The sequence below is a fragment of the Aulonocara stuartgranti genome (genome assembly GCF_965226115.1).
Source record: "Aulonocara stuartgranti genome assembly, chromosome: 17".
Classification (NCBI taxonomy): Eukaryota; Metazoa; Chordata; class Actinopteri; order Cichliformes; family Cichlidae; genus Aulonocara; species Aulonocara stuartgranti.
The window spans coordinates 21594439-21615515 of record NC_138953.1 but is presented as its reverse complement, the minus strand read 5'-3'; the positions used below and the strand labels follow the sequence as shown (position 1 = coordinate 21615515).

Here is a 21077-nt window from a genome sequence, read left to right as displayed (position 1 = left end):
ACAAGTCCTTAAATGACAAACTATCAGGCAATTGTTCCCAGAGTTTGTCCTCAATGCGGTTTGATCAGGTTACTTATAACACCAGGAAGACGGTGCTGCCTACATGTTAAACTCAGGGAACAGAGATTACATGAAAGACTACAGCATGAGTGACTGGAGCCCGACACACACACACACACACACACACACACACACACACACACTTCCCCTCAGGTCTGCATTAACACAGAACAACAAAACCTTCCTCCCTATTTTGGAACTCCACACTAAATTACCTCGTCTCTATCCAACTGTGAAGGTCAGCACACACAATGAAAAAAGCAAAAGCAAACGCAAACACACACACACACACACACACACACACACACACACACACACCACTGTAGCCATAAATCAAGACAAGTTTTCTTCAGGATATATGAAAAAAAAAAAGTATCATGTAGAGACAAATACCAGAGATAATGAGAGGAAAACCTGCAGTGACACACACAAACATGAAAGCACACCCCCACACAGACACACACACTCATATTGGCAGACTTGGACTCAGCGTGAGGCAAGGATCAATGGAGGCAGAAAAGAGGAAAAACTGGGGGGTGTACGAGAGGGATGCGAGCAAAACGTCACTGAAACAAACACACACGCACACACCTGCGGTTCAGTGAATCAGGGAAAATAATTATCCATCTCTATAGTCCATAAGGGGGCGCCATTGCACACATCCGTTTGACAGCACAATCAGTGTGTGCTCAACAAAACTGAAAACAGCTGACGAAACACATAAAACTAAACACAAGCACAAGATTTCAGAAGCAATGAACTAAACTTAGAGCTGCGCTCGAAACACTTTCTGACTCCCAATCATGTTCATTTACTCACAAATTAACTGCTAACGATGCACTAATTGTCTAATTATCATTAATGATGCACTCCCTGATTTTTCTATAGCTTTCGGCAGCAACGGCGAGCTTGAAAACATAAACAGAAAGCCGAGAAGCGGAGAGAGATTTCATTCTTTCTGGAGGCTGCTAATGGACGCAGCACAAGAATCAGAGTGGGGTTTTTTTTAAAGTGGGTTTTAATTTGTGTACGTTAGTAAAGACACAGAAAAAGCAGCATTACTGTTCACATTCAGAGACTGCGTTCTGTTTTTATCTTGTCAGCTGATTCTTTCCTGTTCAACACTCCTTTTTAGCTTTTATTCCTGTGCCCTTTTTAAAGGCTTTCAGTGGTTTCATAGTAGAGACTTTACTAAGTATTTGGATTATTTACACCACTGTGCAAAAGTCTTAACCTACGCCCTTCGATTTGTAAGAAGTCAGACCTTTCTTGGAATGTTCTGAAGTGGTCCAATAGTTCCCCATGCTTTCTAAGGGTCATTTAGACATTGGCTGCTTTTTTACTCATTATTAATCCGGTCCTTGTACTTGACCATTTTCAGAGGAATATTTTGGTTTGTTAAGCCTCTTTGCAGTGACCTGTCAATCACTCAAGCATTAAAAATTTACCCAACTCATGCAGCCTGTCTAAACTATTAGGCGAAAATTTCTGAGGAGAGTGGACAAGTGGAGGACAGTGGCAGGCCTAAAAAACTAGCAGATCTGAAGAATCCAGCACAGCCTGACAGAGGTCCTGTCAAATGTCTGCACCCAGGATTATTTCCAGTTCTACATTTTTATTCAGGGACTCTACCTGTGTGAATTTATGTGATTCATATTTCTAAAAAATGCACCTTGTTGCCGACCTTCTGTCTTTTTCTAGTCACATTTCTTCAGGAAATGATGCTGAGTGTTGCTGCCGTAATGTTTTGTGCTGTAAATGTTATAAATACAGACAAGCGGGTGGAAAATATCACTATGTCAACTAAGGTTAAAAACAGAACAGAGCTTTGCAGTCACGAGGGTGAAATGACATGGCTGCATTAAGAAATGCTGTTCACCCTGCTCTCCGCTCAACATGTTCTCTTGATCCACTTTAACTCTTCCTTTATTAAAGCTTTCCGCATCTCTGAAGTCAAATTTAATTAAAGATAATCCTGAAAGATGGAAATACAGCACGCCAAAACGAGGACAGCGTCAGTGCAACCCGAGTTACACTGCAACATTCACTCCACTCCAAAAGTAGCACTGCTGTATGATTAACTAATCTTAGCATATCTGCATGTTAGCAGTGATGATCTCTGTTCAGTCATGCTGACCTCCTGATGGAGCGTTCCTTTGAATCGTGGGATGCCATCTTCTCCTTTTCTTTCAGGGAGGATCCTTCAGTGTATCCTGTGCTAAAGGAGGTAAATAAAGGAAGCCCTGAGGCACCTGTCCTTAGTGTTCAGAGAATCAAACCAGCTCGTATTACGGCTTAAGCACAGATCAGTGTCTGTGCATGTTCATCCAAGTCTTCTTTCAGATGTTTCACTTTCCACCCAAGAGCAGTCTTCATGAGTAAAAGAGGCCATCTACGTCGACGTGGACCGACCATCAGAGAACCGTAATGGCCTATTACACCAACTATCAGCCACCTTGACACCCCTAAGAGGTGACATGTCACAAACCTTCAATTTGCCTCCAACTGGTAGTTTCAGTGATTAAGAAACCCTGATGAAAACTCTGACAAACTATAACGTCACATTTACTCTAATTAGATGACTTTGTGTGCTTACATTCACAGCTGTGTGTCTGAGATGACCACATTGGATGGAGCGGTCTGAAGTCTGTGATTGGATCACAGAGATTACTTGCACATACACTGACCTCATTATGACCCCCAACCTGTCACGATGACTGCCATTCCCTGAGCCTGGTTCTACTGGAGGCATCCTCCTGTTAAAAGGGAGTTTCTCCTTCCCACTATCACCAAGTGCTTGCGCTCAGGGGGTCGTCCGGTTGTTGGGGATTTCTCATTATTATTATTATATGTGCTAAGATATGCTAAGGGTCTTCATCTTACAATACAAAGCACTCAGAGGAGATGAGTGCTGTAATATGGCACTATTTAAATAAAACTGAATTGAACTGAACTGAAAACCTTGGTCTTGTTTAACATGAACATGAGTTAACAGGTCTGCTTTAAGTATGAAAATCTGCACTGAAACCAGAATATTTGTCTTTTTTGAGCTCAAAGTATTTAATCTTTATCACAAATTTTAACAAGGTTGTCCCCTCTTCCTCCTCGTTATACTGACCTTATATCCTCTGAATCTGAACTTTGATGTCTCCTCCTCCTTTGCCACCTCCTGCTCGCTGTGCTTCATCAGTTCAGTCCCGATCAAAAATGTCCGGTCCTGGAGAGACACACACACACACACACACAACTGAGAGAAATGATCACACAGATGATGTTGACGACAATATTTGGATGTTTATGAAGCAGTAAGTCAGCAGCTCTGACTGATCTCACCATGTAGCTGTCCAGGTTTCTTCCCTGGAAGCTGATGGGGATCTGGTAGCCCACAGGGATCAACGCCGGCTCCGGAGACTCAAACTGAGGACAATTGTCGGACTACATCACAGAAAGAGAAGCAGGAGCAGAAATATTAAGCTCAACAGCTAACAGCACAGTTCACACCTTCAAATACAATGTAAGTACTCATGGGGAAACAAAACACTTCAGGCAATGCTGTGAATTATCCATCCTCGAATCAAATCATCATAGCTCACTGTGAAACACTTCAGACACTTAACAACTCATCAATATAAACAGAGAAAACATTCAATTTCCTTGTTAATATTTGATGTTAATGATGAGCTTCGGCCACTCCATACTCTTTCGTCCCCATTACTAGGTAGACTTCATATGCAAGTTAGAGCAAATATCCTATCAGCTAATTATAGTGGTAAAACTGAGTACACCTGCTGGGATTTTCCCACACAACCACCTCTGGAGTTTACAGAGAATGATCCAAAAAAGAGAAATTATCCAGTGAGCGGCTTTTCCTCTTTAAGAGGAAAAGTCCATGTTGAGGAGAATGGCCAGACTGCCTCGTGCTGATAGGAAAGGCAAAAGTGCTCAACTGACCACTTGTTACAACCAAGGTATGCAGAAGAGCATCTCTGAATGCACAACACATTGAACCATGAAGATGATGGCCTGCAGCTGCAGAAGACCACACTGCTTTCCAATCTGTTAGCTAAGAACAAGAAACTGAGGCTACAGTTTGCACATGCTCACCAAAATTGTACAACAGAAGTCTGGGAAAACGTTGCCTGGTCTTATCGATCTCAATTCAGACAGCAGGGTAACACGAGCTGCTCCATCCTGGCTTCTATTAACTGTTCAGGCTGCAGGTGGTGTGATAGTATTTGCTTGGTACACTTTGGGCCCCTTTATTACCAACTAAGCATCATCTAAACACCACAACCTACCCTGTCTGTCCCTTCAGATGGACGGACATGTGCACGCCATCTACTAAAGGCTGCTTCTATGTACCATGTCACAAAACTCAGATCACCTCAAACTCTCTCTGAGGAGTGTTTCTAGCTCCTTGATGAATCTGTGCTTGAAGAATTAAAGCAGTTCTAAAAGGCAAAAGCTGCAGATTATTATTTTATTACCTGTTGGGGTTTGATTATGTAATCTCCATTCACATTATGGTCGTCGTCACTGCAGCTGTGAGTCTGAGCGTCCCACTGACAGCCCCACTTACTGGTCACACACGCTATACACCTGAAAACAACGAGAAGTGCGTGCCATCACACGTCTGCTTTAAGTATGTAAAGCGGACGTGTGATACACACATATATACATGCGTGTACACTTTTTCGGTATACACGCACGTATATATGGGGGAGGGGAGGTTACATTATCCATCTTACGGTGTATTTTGGTTCTTCCTGACGGTGGCAGCACAGTTGTAGAAGTCATACTTTCCTGACGTCACCTCGATTGAATTCACCACAATCCTCATGGGAACTGACACAAAGTCTACACACACACACACACACACACACACACACACACACACACATTAAAATCAAGGTTTTGTTGGTGTTGTTTTTCCTATTAACTGTTAAAGGAGCAATTTACCGAAAGTCAAACAAAGTAAGTTTCCATGATGCAACCACTAACAGCCGGCTAACTTAGCTTAGCATCAAGACTGCAAAGCTAAAGGTGGGAGGAGGCAGGATATGACTAACTTTGGTCAACAGTAATAAAATTCCAGCGCCTATCAACTCTGAAACAAGGTGTTTATCAGTTTATATATCAGACGTTATTTTATTATACACATGTGAGAGTAGCATATGCTAATATTTATATCTTTATATTCTTCACATTTCAAGAGTGTGCAATAAAAAAATTACACTAGCACTGTATTCACCAATTTGTTGTATTTTGATACAAAATGTAAAAACATTGGCTTTACTGTTAATATACTTTTTTCCTGTTAATTATTTCTCCATTTATTTCTGTTATACTACATTAATAAATGGCCTAATAACCTTAACCAGGTTACCACTAATACGTGGCACAAAATAAGGGTCAATGTGAGGAGGCAATGTCTTTTAAAAGGGCAAACTGCAACACCTACATTTAATATTTAAAGGTTTTTTTAAAACACAGCTCACTTTCTTGCTCCTGGAGCACACAGCTGATAACAGTTACACAGTTACCCTCTTTTTAATATAAAAACAGACAGAACTTATTGTACACCTGAGTAAAAACACAATAGGATTTTAAAATAGTTAGGTTGAGGTAGCTCCAGTCTCGCTGAGAGGAAGCCAAATACATTTACACTGCACCTTTCATCAACAAGGCAGTTCAAAGTCATTAAAATGCATGAGTATGAGATGTAAACAAACAGTAGGTAATAGAAAAGGAGATACACAGTGTGCTATTAGGATTTAAGACGAGCCAAATAAAAAAAAGAAGAAAAACAATAAGAAAAATACATCAAACCGGAGAATAAAGATAACAGTCCAGCTCAAAATATGAATGAATATTCCCAAATCTAATTAAATAACAGGAGGAGTTGGAGAGCATGTTCCATGTTTGTGGACCTGGATCATGATCCAGCTTTGGATAGATTGAGTAAATGATGCAATGACTCAAACTTAGCACTAATTAGCAGATATCAGTGTGTCTGTTCACTTTACACATGCCGCTTTCTAACCAAGGTAATACCATAGCTTTTCCACATTCTCAACGGGTTCTTTTAGGATATTAACATGATTGTGGATTCTAGTTTATGCTTATATGTGTTTTTATGATGTGTAATTGAGTGACAGTCCACTCCAATCCAATCCAATCCAAAGTCCATATACTGAAAACAAACTATCTGTGCATCCTTCATCTGTTCACATACCCTGCTGGTCAGGAGTGGCTGGGATTTCCACAGGGTCGGGCAGCGAACAAGTAACCTGCCCGCCATGTTTCACGGCTCCAGTAAAGAAAGAGCCAAAAACGCACTGCAAGTCATCAGACGGCCTCAGTGCGGGGAGAGCAGGTATGCTGATGTCCACCTGGAGACAGAGTGCACAAATTAAAGGAGTTATGAGGCACAATAAGGGAGAAAGAGAGAGGAGAGTTAGAGATGAACCCGAGAAGGAAAATGAAAGCAGAGAAGTAATTATATTTCACCTCACACCTCAACTGGCTACGGGGAGATAAAGAAACACGAGAGGTGTGAGCCACTGGTAGACAGAGAAAAGGGAGTGTGCTTTCTGTGTACGAGTATGAATTACAGAATAAGACGGGGTGTGACAGAGTAATTAAGATAGGAGCCACAGTATGCATGCACTGTGCAAAGGTTTGAGGCAGTTTCAGGCATCATCACGCAGAGGACTGACCTGATGAATTCACTGTATTATTAACAGCAGCGCTTGCAGAAGTAACACTAAGTCTTATATCTTTTTAAGTTTCTCCTCTAGGAAATGGTGGCAATGCATTTTTATAAAGTTATACATGACATTGTAATATTGTTGTCATATTTTTATTACACCTGGACATTCACCTGTTTTATTAAAAAAAAACAACAACAACAAACAAACAAACCCAGTCATAATATTTATTTTTGTTAGTTTGGCTAATCGACATTGAACACATTGAGCAGACAGATTAATATGATGGTATAGATAATCCGGTTCAGAGATGCACTACTGCTCAACAACTAAGAAAAACATGCACAACACAGCAACAGTTTGGTAACCCGGAGACCACCCGGGGCTGCCCCTCTGATCGGCAAAGCACCAGAGCCCTACAGCTCCTGCTGCGCGTGGTGAGCCCACAGGAGGGCAGCGTCTGCAGTCGCTGATTACTTCTGGATCTGCGTTCCTAATCCCACCTAAGGCTATGAGCTACGGGTAGCTACTGAAAGAGTAAGATGGTGGATGCAAGAGGCTGAAATGAGCTTCATCCAAAGGAAAGGAAGTCCAACCAGGGCAGAGCCAGGAAGGAGACTCTGGAGGGATGAAGTCTCTTTGCTTGCTTTAAAATTTCAGTATAGCCTCCACAAATGAAGTGGTGGAGGAGACCGCTGCTGCCCTTGCGACCAGGACCTGGTCAGGGCCATTAATTACACTTGGCTGGATACTCAACTCCATGGAAGAGTTCAACTCAGGATTCTTTAAGTGCCACACCTCTCTCTTATAGTGTCTCAAAGACTTAAAGACCTTGAACTGTAATTTCATACTTTGAAATCCAGGTTTTTCTATATTTGGTCATGAAATCCTCAGAAACTTATAACAGGGACTCATTCTGGATGACCTCCAGCATTAATATGGTCTGAGAGAGACTGACATTGATGAAGTCTCTTGGATTAGTGACTAAATGTTTTTCCCACTGAAATCGCTACGTCCAGATGAACAGAATCAACTTTTTGGGGATTTCCTTACCTGGATGATTGAGAATGCATCAAGACACATTCTAAGCTTGTGATTCCTTATTATCAGGTTGTTCTTAAAGCCTTCAGTGTATCCAAAACACTGCAGCAGGACTGCAAACAGGAAAAGAGAGAGCCTATTTCTCCCATATTAGCTTCTCTTCATTGTCTTCCTGTTAAGCCCAGAGTTGTATTTCAAATCGTTTTCCCTGCCAAACTGTAAAGAGCTGATCTTATCATATTATCCCAGCTAGACGGAGCACGTCACTCTCACTCTCATGTCAGTCTTCATAAACATCCATCTACTGCCAGTTTGTGTTCAGGTGACAAACTCGTGGCTTCAAACAGTGCTTTTCCACCTCTTTGGGATGCTGCTATAGCCTCAGGGCATCATGGACTTCACCCTTTCATTTATCCATGCTTTTATATACCACTAAAGGCACTTTCAGCTCTTCCTTCATTTACCAAAGTGTTGCCACACAGGATTTGATTTGGCACAGATTTTACACCAGATGCAGCCCTCCCATTTATCCAGGTTTGGTACCTGTTCTGAGAGAACACCAGCTTGTGACCCTTAAAAGTCCGGGTTTCAAAGAGGGAAACTTTCACCTGTAAGTCATGTGTGTGTTAACCATGTTACCATTTATATTCCATAATTACCCATTTACTACTCTCTGCTGTAGATTGGGCTCTGTATGCTTTTGTAGGCACCCTTGGCAGGTCTCTGGAGCTGCTTACTGGTCCCATACAGCTGTGAGGTGTTTGTTACATCCCAGTAACACCAGCAGAAACTTTGCCATTCAGCTGAATTTGTGTTTGTGCCCATCTGATTAGCCTAAGTCCATCTCAACAGACACCTAACCTCGAGATTCTGGTTGTGCTGGAAGTTTCTTCCTGTTAAAAGGGGGTTCTTCCTCCCCACTGTTGTCAAGTGCTTGCTCAAACGGATCGTTGGGTTTCTCTAATACTGTGCAGTCTTGTCCTTACTATGCACTCCCATCCTCTTAATTAAATATTTTTTCTAATTAATATTTCAATAATAATTTCATTCAGTACAGCGCAATTAGCTCAGCGGGTATGTGACTGCAACAATGTTTGTGTATATTTTTTGTCTTATTCTCTTCCACACTGAGAAAGAGAATAAGAGACCGTGACGTGTCTGACTCTCTGTGCATACACATGTGAGTTTTTGTGTGGGAGAGTTGCGGTGATAATTGCTATTCATTGGCACTGTTCAAACATCAGCTCCTCATTACTCTGTGCTGACCTCAACCGATTTAAATTTTGCTGCTGAAGTTTTAATTTCAAAGTTTTTGATCTTAGCGAAACTATCGGACCAGAGAAGCCCCTGGACGAAGTCACCTGGGGCGCTTTCTTCTTTTTAAGTATGTAAAACCTCGAGAAGAAAGTTTTTCCTTCTTTTAAAGCTAAAATCCAATTGTCTTATCAGGTTCAAATCACAAACTAGGGGCTGCAACGGAGGTGATGGCACCAAATTTCCCAATTAAGATGCAACAGATTTATCTGTCTGGTCTCAGAAGATTGTATGTTAAACCCCAGCAAACAGAGTCTTCTGATCAGAGGAATATGAGCTCAGCTCCTTTCCACCAGAAACTCACGTCACCTCAAAAGGATTCTGACATTCAAATTAAAATACTGAAGCAAAGAGCAACGTTTGACACCTTTTCAATTTGCAGATCAGAGTTTCTGATTGTATGTGCGACTTTACGAGATTACAGCAGCGCTATCTGAAGCACATAATTAATTAAAATCAGATACAGGCAGGGCTGCAGACGTGACCTGAACTTGACTGCAGACCTAACTCTCCAAAGACTTAATACTTAATGAAAAAAATTACAGACCTGAAAAACAGAAAAAGATAACAGCTTAGAGTAAAAACACATGTTTAGGAAGTTCAAACTGTTATTGCGCCATCATCTTCTTGCTCCATAATCACCTTTGCTGGTTTGATAATCCCAAAATTGACTATTTCTAAAAAGGCCTTAACTGTAATACTTAAAACCCCAACCTTCTTATAGCATCTAAGTCAGAAGGGGCATTTAAGTAAGCCTTAAGACACTTAGTCTAACCTCCTTCCTGTGATTTGTTTGCAGTATAAAGATGTCGCACATCCTTGATTGGAGCAAATGTTGCCAATGAACACAATCAGGGCAGCAATTACTTCCCCCCCAAAACATATTCAACAAAGGAAATCAGATGAATATAAACATAGTTTGAAGTGTGGCGCTCGTATTAATTAGGCGCTGACAAGACTGGGTTTAACTTTTGTTTAACTCTTTTTGGGAGGGGTTACTTTTTAGCTACACAACTTCCTCAGTTAAATTGCTTGTGTCCTGTCTTTCTTGAGTTAGTTACTACAGGTTGAAGATTTGTTCTGTTTGTACCCCTGTTATAAAGAAAGTTTCAAGGACTTGTGAGAAAAGTACACCCTTACTGCTTTCACAGAAATTATGAGGATGAGCACCATCGGGTGCTGCGAATCTTTTGTAGGTTTTGTCGTTTCCTGAGCTCCCTCTCAGACTCTACAGGCTTCAGATGTTAAACATTACAGATCATTAGTTAAAATTATAAAAAGACTCAACAAGTATGGCTTGTTTGGAAGGCAAAAGTTTGGCCATAATGGACAGCACAATGCTGGGAGAAAACTAAACACAACATATTAGCACAAATGCCTCATACCAGCTGTCAGCACGATGATGCTGATGTTAAGAAAGCTGCGAATAACAAATGCCCACAAATCTTAATGAACTAAAGCAATGCTGAAAGGGGGAGCGGGCCAAAATTCCTCCGCTATGATGTGATAAACTCATAAAGTCACACAGAAAACCACTGCTTCAAGTTATTGCTGTTAAAGGTAGCTCTATTACGCTACCGCTACTCATGGATGGTCCTTAGCTTTTCACAGGACTGCAGAGCTCCATGATAAATAATACAAAAAAGATCAAACAGCTTAAAAAGAAAAAAACTTGGTACATTTAATGTTTGACTTTAAGACTTTTAACTCTCCCGCTGCCCTGAAGGACAACATCTGCTTTTATACTTTGGACTTATCTTGATTAACTTGTAACTTTGCCTCAAACAAACAAATAGACAAATCTAAAAAAGTTTCTGTATTTACGACTGCCACCTACTCGTATTTGCATAGCGTTTATCATAGCCTCACCTGATTGCATTATCACGCAGCCATAATGTTGTTTTGTCGTCTCATCACATCTGATGAGAACAGTGAGGACTATGGTGCCAAAATAAACAATCACCAATGTTATAATCTACATACAAAACATTTTTACCCTCACAGCAACTTCAGTCGTTTCATGTCATTCAAACTTGCGACTGCTGAAACTCTTGGAGCTGAATTTTAGTCCCTAAGAATGCATAATGAACTAGATTTTATGCAAGCCGTCTGCGTCTGCTGGATAACACCTGAGGTTTGGAGTAGAAATATCACGATGTGGGGACGACGTCGGTGGACAGCGTGGTGCTGCACGCGTTGAAGGACGACGCGTCTTTCTGGCAGATCAGCTCTTTGATCAATCCCTCATTAATTCAGAGAGTGAAGCCGTCATGTTAAGATGTATTGACGCAGCGCAGCATTCTCTGCTGGTGTTTGGTGTACTCCATAAAATTGCTGCTACAGCATTTCGATTTTGAATTTTATAGCGTTACATAAATTAGCTGCTCAGTGTTACTTTAATGCTGTTGGCCAGGATCATTTTTGCCTCCTTGAAAGTACAAGATAAAGTTTTAAGGCGTCTGGTACATAATGACAACACCTACTCAAAGACAGAAACTTTTAAGTTTTAGGCGTTTTAAAAATGCCACGTAGGAGCTACGAGTTCGTACCATGTTATTAAAGGGTTTAGATGTTGGCATCTCCTGTTTGAAACTAATTTTTATCTTTAAAATCTAAAACACGAGCAAAAGTATCAGTCTGAGAGTAAAAACCCTCCTATTTGTTTTTATACTGCTACTACTTCCATTTGAAGTTTGCTTTGAGGACACTTTCTGTGCCTGCAGTAAATCCATGTCTACCACTATGCTGTAGCGGGTACACACAGTAAAGTGTTTGTAAATGCACGTATATAGACATCCTTGCATACACCCTCTAATACATGCTTGCAGTGGCTAAAGACCAGACTGGAACTGTGTGTTTGTCTCTTCTAATGAAAGCTGCTAATAGCAGCTGATCCCCTGCAATTACAGCTGAGCATTACTTACAAAAGCCATTATTACCTAACTTTATGCATTAACAGGTTAAACAGCCACAACATTTTTACCACTGTGTGGAAGCCTGGTCAGTTCAGACTAACATTAACCGCTCAATGAGTTAAGAATTTATTCAACATAACACCATTAATGTTATAAGTTTTCTGTATTAGAGTATTCAGATAAATGTGACTTTCAAAGTCAATATTTTTTGTTGACCTGCTGTTTACTGATAAAAAAAACAAAAAACAAAACAAAATGTGATACTGGTGCTATATTCCTATTATGTGGGAGGAAAACTAAAGATGGTATACTTTATGATTGCTGTTGAACACTTTAACCATACTGACAAAAGACTGTGAAATTGGGATCTGATGATAGAATCCATAAGACGACGATATGTATCCTCACTGATGGTAAGGACAATGCCAGCTAAGGCCTCAGTCCCCTTGGCTGCTAGGGGAAAATGTATATTCCCAATGGGTTGCCAAGTGGTTTTTGGAAGTCGCTGGCTGTTGCTAGGTGAAGTTGGTTGCAAAGAGGGTGCTGCACCAAAAACCCCCTTGTGCTTGACTGCTAGTAGACTACCACAGTCACCTGTAGTTTGCATGGATGACACAGACTTGTCTGCAAACACTTGCTAATTGAGCACAGTCTTTCAGAGTGTCTGTCAGTATCAAATTATCAAATAAGAGTACAGAATGAAATCTGAAAAAGTGCAACGAAAACCAGAAATGGAGACCTTAGGAACTAGCTGGCAAGTGTTTGCAGACAAGTAGGCATCTACCATGGAAACTACGGGCAACTGTGACAGTCTGCTAGTGGCTAAAGCAATCACCTAGCCTCAGCAAGCAAAACCCAGCAATCTCTCGCCAACTGGTCGGGGGAGTATACGTTGTTCTGGAACCATCGATGTATTTACTTTATTAGTAAAACTAGTTCCAGACGTTTAATGTCAAATAAACTGCGACTGACTCACTATATCACATTTGTTTTTATGTGCTCAAAATCGGAATTTTAAAATTGAGGGTACAAATCAGCCATTCCTGCTATGTGAACCTTTTTGTAACCATAAACTTGAATATTTGCCATGAGCGAACATGAGGCTGGAAGATTAGCGGACAGAATTAATTGACAGCAAGTTACAACAAGAAAAAAACAATCCACAGCTTATTACGGTAACATGGAAATGTTTTTAGGATGGTTAACCGCAACAAACCGTGTTGGCTGATCTTATCATAGATCAATCTGTGTCGCTGTTGGTGCTGCACCAACATGATTTTCCGAAACTAGACACCATCAGCAGTTTCTGGGTGTGATGCAACATTTCCAAGAAGCACATTTTTCACTTTCTGAGTTTCATCAGCCTGAAAACTACAGAGCTGTTTTCAAAGGAGCTGTCAGCACAAACAACGATGCAATATACATCTGGCTCGCATAGAGGAATTGTAAATTATAATGTTGCTGTGGATCAAAAAATGTCTTTATCTCTCTGTAGCTCCCCTGAGGGGCCCTGAAGATCCATGTACCAGAGGTTAGAAAGAAGTTTGAAATGCTGCTGACAGAACAGACAAAGAGCCCTCCACCTCTGCCAGAGTTTCAGCTTTGAGTGGTTTAAATTAAGCAGAGCTCAGCAAGAACTGATCTTAGCTCAGGGGGGTTCCAGCACACAGAGGAAAAGATTCACAGCAATATGCATGCTCTTGTATAGCTCCCTCATACCTGGTCTGTCTTCTTGCAGCTGAGGTTCGGCGGGTTGAAACCCTGGATCTGCACACACTTTCCATCTGGTGACCACAGCCAGGTGTTCAGCTCTGATGACCTACCGCAGTCCTGCTTCCTGGTGCACCTGTGAACCGAGCAGATGTTAAAGAAAGAACAAGTGAAAAAATGAATATGAGCTTGGCTTTATAAGGTGGTAATATTAAGCTGGTGTTTCCTGAGTCATACAGAGTTAGCTTTACATAAATGTGCACAAACAAACCGATGGAGGTGGCTAGCACTGACACAGCCTTTGTTCTTCAAACCTTAAGGCACCATAACTAGTATGCTTGTTTGTTTGTTTTCTACACTCGTTTTGGGGGGGGGGGGGTAGCTGGTCTACAAGCTGCTCATGTGCGACTCACTTTCCCTCCAGGACACACCAGCCACAGTACGGGTCCTTCAAACCGATGCAGGAGTGGCAGCTCGTCTCCTGCTGGCAGGCTTGGACTGGAACCTTGGTGATCTGCACACATGTGACAGGCTTTTATTGTGAAAGTTCCGTTCTATTAAACAACATACAGGAGATGAGGGAAGAGGAGAAATCTGATAAAAACTAAACAAAACAAAAACACAACTATCAACCAGGGAAAAATATTTTCAAATGATGGTAAAAATAAATCTGATATTAGCTCAGCTTGGAGTGTACACACTATGATTATCACTTAGCAGTTAATGAGCATCATTTCATAAACCCCATTTCAGTTACTTCTACAGCACTGATTGCCTCGTGTTTTTGTGAGCTAACTTGTGCTCTTATTTAAAACCTGTGAGATGGGGCATCTTTATAAAAGTTTAAAACATACGCGCCAATTTAACACTGGCAACGGGGGGGAGCAAGAGCCCGAGAAATGCTCCGTGCTCTTCTGGTGAGAAATACGTTTGGGTCCCCTTTTAGCAGTTATGTGTTTACATTTTGGGAAACTTAGATCTATTAATGAGGTCAGCATATATGCAAGCACTCCATGTGAGCCAAATTTTCAAGCTTCAGACTGTAAACAGTCTGATTCAGATACTTTCTGTCTATTCTCGGCTCTTGTTGTTATTATTGAGAGTGGATATTCCTAATATGGTCTTATAATGCACTTAAATCTGACTTTGAGCACTCACCTATAGCTCATAACTTCTGCTCACAAGAGGCAGCCAATCAGAAAGACTATGGCTTTGAGGTCGAGGAGCTAAAATGGCCCATTTGAGAAAAAAGCATGAACTATGGGGGCACAGCTAGGTTCAGCATAAGATTATTTATTCCAGATAAAGCTTTGTTAAAGTGAATAAAGAATTTGAAATGAGAACAATCACTCCACTTTATGATATCTGATACTGAATAAATCTTCAAATTAAGACCAGTCCAGTTAATGGATCTGGTGAGATTGAGGCAAATGAAAAAGGATGATGAGGAGGAAGAGCAATAGTAATAAAAGAGTCCACAAAGAAAGACCAGCACGAGGATTTGAACCCAGAAACGTCTTGCCATGAGGTGACGGTGCTAACCAGTCCACAAATGTTCCACCCATTTTTAGAGGCAGGACTCGGGATTTAATAACATATCATAAAACATTACAAAACTGAATTATGAAATTAATACATTTACATATTATTAGAACAGATTAATACTGTAACAATGTAACAGCTTAAAGTTAAATTCAATACCACCAGCAGCAAAATTAAAGTACCGTGAAGTATCCTTTTACAGTGATTTACAAGCAGGTTTATGGCATTTATTTGTGACATTTGAGAAAATGATATCCTCCCGAAGTCTATATCACTCCAGATACCTTCAATATTTGTTTAACGTCTGTAATTTCATGTCTGGCTCACTCATGACTCTCAGCAGGAGTGTAAAGTTCTTCTCTGGCTTTGTCCCACTGGATGTCCATGAGTATTACACACGTCCTTTCATTTTCTGATGGCTAAATGTCATCAGGCTCGATCAATTAAATTACTGAAGAGCACAGTCAATATTTAATTCCCCACCGATCGCTGTAATGCTAATGGAGTCACAATGGGACGTGAGCTTGAAAAGCAGGCACAGGTCCTACACCAGAGTCCAGAGGACACCTGATGATCAGCCTTTATGATTGTTTCTGTTTAGTAAATTAGGATGTAGGTCTTCTGACTGATTGAATTTTTACTCTTACAGCTTCACTTTCAGGGATTGGTTTAATGGCTTACACTCAAGTGATTCATGTGACTGATGTTTTACGGTTCTAACAGATCTGGATCATTTGACATGGAGCATAAATAATCTTTTACGCAGACAGCCTATTAGTATTTTCGATTTTCCTTTACTGAGCAGTATTTTCTTGTAATTGAAAAGCTTGCATTGACGGTATTTCAGTGGAGAACTTTTTCCAACCAGCAGTGGAAATAATTTTCCTCTCTGACATGAAGAGGGCGGCCTAATAAATTTAAATGAGCAGATGGAACAAGCTCGGGTATCGTCACTTGACTTGATCAAAGTAAATTGCCCTCCTGAAGTGCTTTCTAATTAATTCATTTCTAAATCAATAACATCTTTTTCACTTCGCGGAGAGTGATGGCGACCGAAAGATGAAAGGACAACGGAAAGAAAGACAGATGAAGAGAAAAAGCCGAGTGGAAAACAAAGGGAGCCGTGGAGAAAGGGAATGAGTGAATAAATCAATGGCTGACTTCTGTGTGGTAATGTAGACGGATGTATTGGTGTTATTCGAACGGATGAATAAATGATCAAATGAGACAGACAGAATAAATGAAAGACTCATTAAGTCTCCGGCCTGATGGATGAAATGGAAAAAAGCAGGAGTAAGCACACGACAGAGTCCCTGACCTTCGGTTTGAGGTGACACAGAGGCGTTGGATGAATGGAAGGAGAGAGAAATGGATTTAGTAAAAATGAATAATCAATCAGCCCCACGTCGGAGTGAGCGAGTCTGACCTTTTTCTCGGTGGTGATGTACAGGTGTTCGAGGCTCGAATCGAACAGCAGGTTCTTGTTGACCTTGTCTCCAGAGACTTTGCCAGCAGCTCGCCCGTACACCTCAGGATGGGCTGACAAATGCACCTTCAGCACCTGCAGAAACACAGAAAGTGCATTAACACATCCAAAACCCACACCCAATCCACTTTTTCAAAATAATATCACAGAGTGTCGTCTCAAGCCTCAAGCGAGGGAAGATGGATTGCCCTGTGAGTCTACAGTGATGAAGAGGGACCTGAGCATGAAGGTAAAACTGTTGACTGAAAGGTCGAGCTATGGCTGCCAACTCTGGGCTGCGACTGGATGAACAGGATCGAGGATACAAGCAGTCGAAGCAGCTTCCTCTGGAGGGCATCTGGGCTCACCCTTACAGATATAATGAGGGACTCATTATGTCTGTGAGAGGTTCAGGTGGTGTTTAGAGCAGAGCTGCTCAACCTCTGCATTGAAAGGAGTCAGTTAAGATGGTTCTGGCATCTGATAAGGATGCCTCCTTCATCCCTTCCAGATGAAGTGTTTCAGGAATATCCAATTGGGAGGAAACCTTGGGGCAGATCCAGGACCCTCCAGAGAAATTAGATCTCTCGGCCAGCTTGGGAACACCTCTGTGTCATCCCTGAAGAACTGGCCTCTCTGCTTAGACCGCTGCCCCCTGACCCGGATCAGGATAAGCAGCAGAGAAAAAGATGTTGGATCCATTTAACTTGCTACTCTCTATCCAGCTATCCACCAGCATGAAGGTAAAACTGTTGATTTAATGGCCTACCTATATTCCTACCCTTACCTATTGCCATGAGCTATGGGTGGTGATCAAAAGCGTAACCAAGCAGTCAAAATGAGCTTAGCCCAAATGGTGTCTGGCCTAAGTCTTAGAGGCAGGGGGAAGCACTCTTGGGATTTGGTATGAGACTCAAAGCACAGAAAGTACATCTGCTGCTCCCCAACACTGTAAGGTGCCAGATGAGAATGCCTTAAGGGTGGGGTGCTTTGTGCACGTCTAACTGAGAGCCTGGGGAGGACCAAGGGCATTCTGGGGAGAAGCAGTCTCTTAACTGTGCAAAAGTTCTGGGCATCGCTGCTAGGACTGTTTTCCTAATAACCCAGAAAAGTGGCAAAAATGGATGAGTTGATGGCAACTTTAACATAATAATGTCAGAGTTACAGTCAGACATAATTTTCCAGCATTCAGGGAATAAAAACAGAAAATGGCGTTCCTGTCTTTAAAAACCTCACTGAAAATATAGCACTCACTGGTTTTATGTACCTGAACCAAAGAAAGAAAAGACAACCTAAAAAAGAATAAATAAAGGCGAGGAGGGAACGAATAATCTAGAAGTGACAGGATAGTGAAAAACATTTGTTACCTCTCCAGTGGCGGTGCCCACAAACGCCACAGCGTGTCCCATTTCCTCTGCCACAGCGACGGCGGTCAAGTGAGCCTTATGGGTCAACGAGGGCTCGGCTGTTAGGGCGAACTCAGCCTTACTAGCCAGTGGGGAGGGCAGGAACTCTGCTCCACACTTGTACCTGTGAGCCATGTCATTCTAATGGAGTGGAAATATATTACTTTATAACCTTTCATCTACTGCTGTAGCCATGCTTTATTTTTGACACAGACCGATGTTCTCACCTGATTGTTGCTGAGGCACAGCTCGTCAGATTTGGAGGAATAAGGTGAATAAACAGCAGGTTTATGGTCAATGATGCCGCTGTTGCTGTAACAGGCTCCTATTATCTGTACCAGCTTATCATTAATTGCCTTCAGAGGGTACATGCCTACAAACAGGAGCAAACACATCATGTCGACAATAACCTCATTATTAATATTCACAAGTTGTGATAGACGAGGACACTTACGGTTTCTTTTCTCAGACCAAAATAATTGATTTTTAATCCCACTTCAAAAAGCAGTCATTTATCCCAGTGCCCAGTATCAAACTGGATTCTGGGATAGGCTAATGCTAGCAAAGGAGATTCTTCCATTTATCTGAACTGCTGCTTTAACAGTCATTAAATACACTTTGGCAAAATGCTGCTGTATTTAACATTTTTACGCACACCGGAAGATTAATATCAGATGTGATTAATGGCTACACAAGTCTTGGTCATGGAATTCTTTTGCTAGCTAAACTTTAATCTTAACCTGTTGGCTGCACAAATACTGGAAACCACATCACACGTCTGTGATGTCAAAGAAAACCCACAGTTTTCATGCTTGACAAAGAAAAGAAATTCACAATAACAATAGCATTTGCTGGTTTTTCCCTTAAACAGGCATCGATTTTTTACAGTGTTTAACCAAAAACAGTATGTAGCTGTACAAAACTTCCTGTTTTTAACACAGGAGTTTGTTAAACTATACTTGCATAGTATAGGTTGTTTTAGTGGTAACACATTTGTCCTTTGCTGTCCTACATTACTGTCCAAAAGTCCTGAGCCACCCCCCATTTCTTTCTAAAATAAAAAAAATGGAAACAGGTGCAGTGATTTATTGAAACATGCAAACCTACAAGTAAAGCATATATGGCAAAACATTTATACAATACTAAGGAGTTGAAAGTCACTGTTTGTTTAATTTTTATATATTTATTCATCAGCACAGCCTGAACTTTTAGGAAAACTTTCTTGAAATTTAAAAATGAAGCTCATGCCAGTGAGATGCCTTCAAGATGGAAGACATGCAGCTCCAATCCATACCAGGGCCTCTTTGTCTCCATGTGAACCAGCTTGTTGGTGGGAAACTACTACTTTATGTCTGTCAAACTGTTACATCTTTAGGATTTTTTCCAACTTAAAACCTTTTCTTTGCAGAGTTGTCTGTTGTGCGTAGACACAACACTAGTTTATCCTTTGAATTTGGTATCTCTTTTATGCATGAATGACTCATAGGTCGGCGTTTAGTGGCTTAAACACGAAACATTCCTCTGGTTCAATCGAGTAAAAGCCATCGGTTATATTCCAGAATCAAATTTGCCCAGCTGTTATTGTCAGAGTACTTTAAAAGCTTACAGTTGAGGTTTCATGCCAAGAATGTAGTTTGATCTTTAAACATTTTAGCTGATAAAGATCATCTGATATAGTAAATAAAAATCCAGAGCTATGCTTGTATTGTTCAGGTGCTGTCTCACTTTGCAAAGATCTGCTGGAAAGAATCTTTATAAAGTTTAGTTCCAAGCTGACACTCACACATGGCTGAAGTGGACGGGTCTTCATCAGAAGTAAAGGTGACAAAGAGCACCTTGTCAGAGGCTGAAACTGTTCCGTACTGGCTAGAGCTGGTCATACTCTGAGCCAAAGCTTTCCCCGGAGTTGCTACATAAGCAGCCTGGAAGAAGAGGAAAAGATAAAAATGCTGAATGTTTGGTGCTTTGTCTAAAAATATGTGTTTATCTGCGATACAGAGAAAGTGAACGCTGCATAAATGGAATCTACTTCCAGTGCAAGAGCATGTTAAATGTTTTTTTTTTAATTTTTAGAGGTCAGGACCGAGACACTCCTGAGAAGGATTCAATTCAAAGCAAACTCATCCAAACATAAAATGCGTTTTTCTGAGTCACTGCTGAGAGTTATACTTAATTGCTGGCAGCTTATTTCTGTGTCTGCAAAGTGCACAATCATTACCTGAACTTTGTTGTACTTGTTGGTAGCGCTACAGTTCAGCTGTAGCTCAGTGTAGGAGTAATAAAAGTGATCGTTCTCGCACATCCTGGAGATGAAGGTGAAGTTCTTGGTGTCCTGCACCCCGAGCGTACGGGAGAACAGGAAGTACACAAAGCCGCGGTCTTTGAAGGCAAAGCGGAAGTCGTGCAGGTACAACAGGACGAAGGGATTCGCCTGGACCGCAGAGGCCTCAATGATGCTGTCAAAAACCACCCAATCGCGATGGTCCTGGAGGATTCGCGTGGAGATCAGCTTGGTGCTGTCGTGGCTGCCGTACCCTTTGGCAACCTGAGATAAAAGAGGTGACAGATTCATTTAGGGTTTCGTTGCATAGGTCTTGAGACCAGTTGGCAACTGCCTGGCAACCACTGGTAGCTAAGTAAAAATGAGTTATCCCAACCAGTTGCTTGAGGTGACACTGATACAGTATCTAAAGCCCCATTCATGCAGGCTTAGAGACCAGTCTCCACCAAAAACCAACAGTCTTGACCTTTCAGTCGAGAGGTTGCTGAAGGTTGCTAGCAAGAAAATTGGTCATAAACAGGGTCCTGTTCGAAAACTGTTGTTATTACTTTGGTTCCATACACCTGGAAGTTGGCATGGAAGACTGGACTGCAAACCTCACCAGCTACTCGCCAAGCAGTAGTAAAACAGTGA

General features: G+C 41.4%; 1 protein-coding gene across 2 annotated transcripts in view; it reads right to left on the bottom strand.

Moving 5' to 3' along the window:
* plxnb2a.1 (plexin b2a, tandem duplicate 1) overlaps positions 1–21077 on the bottom strand; it is a 239462-nt gene that overhangs the window by 52953 nt on the left and 165432 nt on the right. For both annotated transcript variants that reach the window (XM_082509940.1, XM_082509941.1), the window contains exons 5-16: positions 20382–20708; positions 19947–20085; positions 18391–18536; positions 18125–18304; positions 16719–16853; positions 14164–14264; positions 13760–13886; positions 6296–6452; positions 4809–4917; positions 4548–4659; positions 3394–3495; positions 3179–3277 (exon numbers count right to left, since the gene is read on the bottom strand). In XM_082509940.1, the coding sequence (XP_082366066.1) occupies positions 3179–3277; positions 3394–3495; positions 4548–4659; positions 4809–4917; positions 6296–6452; positions 13760–13886; positions 14164–14264; positions 16719–16853; positions 18125–18304; positions 18391–18536; positions 19947–20085; positions 20382–20708 (1734 nt within the window). The remainder of the gene's footprint in view (positions 1–3178; positions 3278–3393; positions 3496–4547; positions 4660–4808; positions 4918–6295; positions 6453–13759; positions 13887–14163; positions 14265–16718; positions 16854–18124; positions 18305–18390; positions 18537–19946; positions 20086–20381; positions 20709–21077) is intronic.